This window comes from Phaethon lepturus, unplaced genomic scaffold (assembly GCF_000687285.1).
Source record: "Phaethon lepturus isolate BGI_N335 unplaced genomic scaffold, ASM68728v1 scaffold1350, whole genome shotgun sequence".
Lineage (NCBI taxonomy): Eukaryota > Metazoa > Chordata > Aves > Phaethontiformes > Phaethontidae > Phaethon > Phaethon lepturus.
In genome coordinates this window covers 132,615-136,363 of record NW_010509722.1, presented here as the reverse complement: position 1 = coordinate 136,363, position 3,749 = coordinate 132,615, and the positions used below count along the sequence as shown (strand labels likewise).

The 3,749-nt window shown below is 33.4% G+C and overlaps 1 protein-coding gene across 1 annotated transcript in view; it reads right to left on the bottom strand.

Moving 5' to 3' along the window:
* Positions 1–2,088: 2,088 nt before the first annotated feature.
* Positions 2,089–3,749, bottom strand: part of LOC104617772 (mitochondrial inner membrane protease subunit 2-like) — a gene marked incomplete at its 5' end in the record, with an annotated part of 97,757 nt that continues 96,096 nt past the window's right edge. The window contains one exon of the mRNA XM_010283220.1: positions 2,089–2,208. Coding sequence (XP_010281522.1) covers positions 2,089–2,208 — 120 coding nt within the window. The remainder of the gene's footprint in view (positions 2,209–3,749) is intronic.

The window sequence follows — 3,749 nt, the reverse complement described above, 5'->3', positions numbered from 1 at the left end:
TTGTTGAATACATATCAGTGAATCAGAACAGCCAACCAAATTTTCCAGCTTGTCAATATATATAACATCTTCTGCCCAGATGATATTCAAGAGGAGGAGAACAGAGGGATTGAATGAGTGGAAAGAAGTGAAATGAAGACCTGAACAGCTGAGAGAAATAATACTGATCTTATCTGGTTCTGTTCCACTTCTTTTTATGTTTGTCTCCTCCTTTCTCCTTTCACGGATGTGTGTTTGTATCTTTGTCACCAGAATTAATTATAAGTGCAGTAAATTTCTTGAACTCATTTCAGTTTTCGTAATTAATTTGAAAAAAAAAAAAACCCTGCAAACTACTGTTTACAATCAACTTTTGCCAAACAAAATAATTGTGAATTTAACTGTTATTAACACCCAAACAAACTGCATTAGTTTTAACTAAGATGAGTTCAGAGACCTATGAAACAGCATTTTGGAACAAAGAACATGGCACACATAGACAGTAAAGTATTCAGAGAGTCTACAGAGCTGGATGATTTAAGAAGAAGGTTAGATAGCAATAGTTTTCATGTGATTGAACCTATCATTTAACTGACGGACAGATGTGTGATTTCAAAGACCTATATATTTGACTTCAAAAACTTGAGAGAGTTGGGGTTGTTCAACCTGGAGAAGAGAAGGCACCGGGGAGACCTTACTGCAGCCTTCCAGTAAACGGGACTTATGAGAAAGATGGGGACAGACTTTTCATCAGGGCCTGTAGTGATAGGACAAGGGGTAATGGTTTTAAACTAAAAGAGGGTAGATTTAGACTAGATATAAGGAAGAAATTTTTCATCACTGTCACAGGTTGCCCAGAGAGGTGGTAGATGCCCCATCCCTGGCAACATTCCAGGTCAGGTTGGACGGGGCTCTGAGCAACCTGATGTAGTTGAAGATGTCCCGGCTCATTGCAGGGGGGATTGAACTAGATGACCTTTAAAGGTCCCTTCCAACCCAAACTATTCTATGACTCTGTGGTTTACTTTCATCTTGTCTGAAGTTCTGATAATTGCCTGATTTTAGATTAAATATTTAAAAATCTTTTGAGTGATTTGTTAAATTTTTAAAATACTATCCTATCTGAAAGAAAATTCAATAAATATGAAAATAAGCTGGCTCATATTAATCTGCAGATGAAAATGTGCAATTTTTCAAGTTCTTTTCACTTATAATGTGTGCAGAAGCTTTACTGCATATTCACAGAGTGTATTTGCAGTATTAATTATATATTTATAGTACTAGTATTATCGTATTACGTATTTCAAAGAAATGTGGCAATCAACAGTAACAATGATTTACTATACTTGAGAAATGAATGAAACATTGCTTTCAGATACTGCAATATAGTTTAAATATTTTCATTTAATATCTACTTCAGCAATATATACAAGGAATGTTAACATTAAACACTCCTGAAAGAGAAATTAAAAATAAGTAATATGTACCGAATTTAATAATTAACACAAGCTGCATTAAAATTAAAAAATCTCATTAGCTTTTTGAAAAAAAAATACAAGAGGACAATGATTAACTTTTCAGCTATAGAAAAGTACCTATTCTTCAGTATTAGAAATTATAAGACAATCCAAAGCATATTATGTCTTAAATTTCTTTTCGTCAATGCCAGTAATAGAGGATCTGTTCAGTTACTAAAGAAACAAGCAAAATGTAGAAGATAAAAATATTTTATTGAAGGTTGTAATAATTTCTTATCCAGAGAACCACAGGTACAGACATAAGAAGTCAAGTATTTTACTGCTTCCAGAAAAGGTGAACATTCAAACCTTCTGCAACCAATTATTTCAAACCAAAATAATGCACAATGCGCTACTGTTTTAGATTAAAAAAAAAAACACCAACCACCTAACAACAACAAAAAAACCCACAAAAACCCAAAAATACTTCACACTTAAGGTGGCCTTTTAACATGAAGATGCCACGTGTATTTGCCAATATGGTACCTGATGTTAAAGCACACTTGGCAAAGCTCTTATGGGTAATGGTATAATCATTGCAGCTCTTCCTGGTTGAACTTCACTTCATTGTTTTTACATCTGAACATTTAGATCACTCTTGCGCTCTCTGGAGTGGTTTGCGCTCTGGAGGTAGCACTGGTTGTAACTTCTGCCAGCGTTGCGGAGGCCAGAGGATATGAGTAGCTCGAGCATGTAGAAGGCCAAGAGAAACCTGTAATCAAAATATAAACCGGAGAGATTATTAAATACTGCAAATAAAAAAAAAAAGTGGAAAATACAAAGCACATGATGATTTGCTAGAGCAAAGAGAGAATACAAAACAGAGAACTCTGCATGCATAAGGAGTGTCTCATTCATGTAATATGAGGAAAAGAAAAACTGCTCAGTGACAATTCCTTTTTTTTTTTTTTAATAAAAAATTTCATGGGACTCAGAACAGCCTGCTGAAATGTGCTGGCTGTGACAAATGTGAACTAATATTGTTTTTTCAGGTTCAAGAAAAACAGGTGAGGCGTTCTACAATCCACTGAAAGCTTTTGGTCGTTACTTATTTTGGGTGCAGCAGAACAAGGTTCAGGTATCTATTCTAAATAAGTTAAACAGAGCCTGTGTCTCACATTTGAACTATGTACACTAACCACTACCAGGATAGTGGATTTTCTAAACATGTTGTGCTTTCTTTTATCACCGTCCTTCAAAATTCCATTTTGTTGCCAACCAAAAATGGAAATTACTGTGAATTGTAAATATTTCCCCGAGGATGAAAATGTATTTCTGATAGTATTATTTGAAACACACCTACAGATCAAATATTTTTGAAGTTCTAGGACTACTTACACTTCATTTATACATTTTGCAAACAAGTTTTACAATCTTATTATTTACTATTGTTTTACTTGAATAATTTTACTTCATTAACCTTTTACTTCAATAAATCAAAATAAAAGTCAATACTGATATTGCTTACTATCACTTACAGGTGACATAGTTCAAAAAAATGAATTGCTTAGAAAAACGTTAAGAAAATTACAAACAAGGATCTTGTCAAATACAGTATGAAATGGCCAGACTAAGAATAACTGAGAACAGAACAGTTATATTTTCACATTAAGATAATGAGACAGGCCTTCAATGTCTGTACTTAACATTGAAATGAAATAATTTGGTATGGAATTAATCTCACTTAATTTGAAAAGCCTACAGGATAGACTTCTGCATCTTAAATTATTTGTTTAGATTTCTTCTGGAGGCAATAGTAAGTAATAAGCTTCCTACGAACTATAAAATATCCAGTGCCAGTAGAAAAGTTACAAACAGGACAAAAACTTGGTTAAAAATGCTGGAATGTCTCTGTATGTGAAAAGATGAAAGAATTAAGACTCCTAAAGAGACAACAGGGTCAGAAGTCTATAAAATTATGAATGGCATGGATAAAGAATGCACAGGCTTTATTTACCTATTATGCCATCATTTCTTATAAGAATGAGGAAATATCAGATGACATCATCTTAAAAAATTTTTAAAGCCAAGAAGAAGGAAATGCTTCTCCAGAGTACGTCATACGAGCATTTTATACAGGATACTGAAGACAGCAGAAAAGAATAACAAACTGGTTCAGAAAATAATAATAGAAACAAATACCATCACACACAATTGAACATAAACAAAGTAACAGTGTAGTCTCTATACTCCGCATTAGGAAACACTGAGGGAAAAATTATATACTTGTTTTTTTCTTATGCTCTAATGATC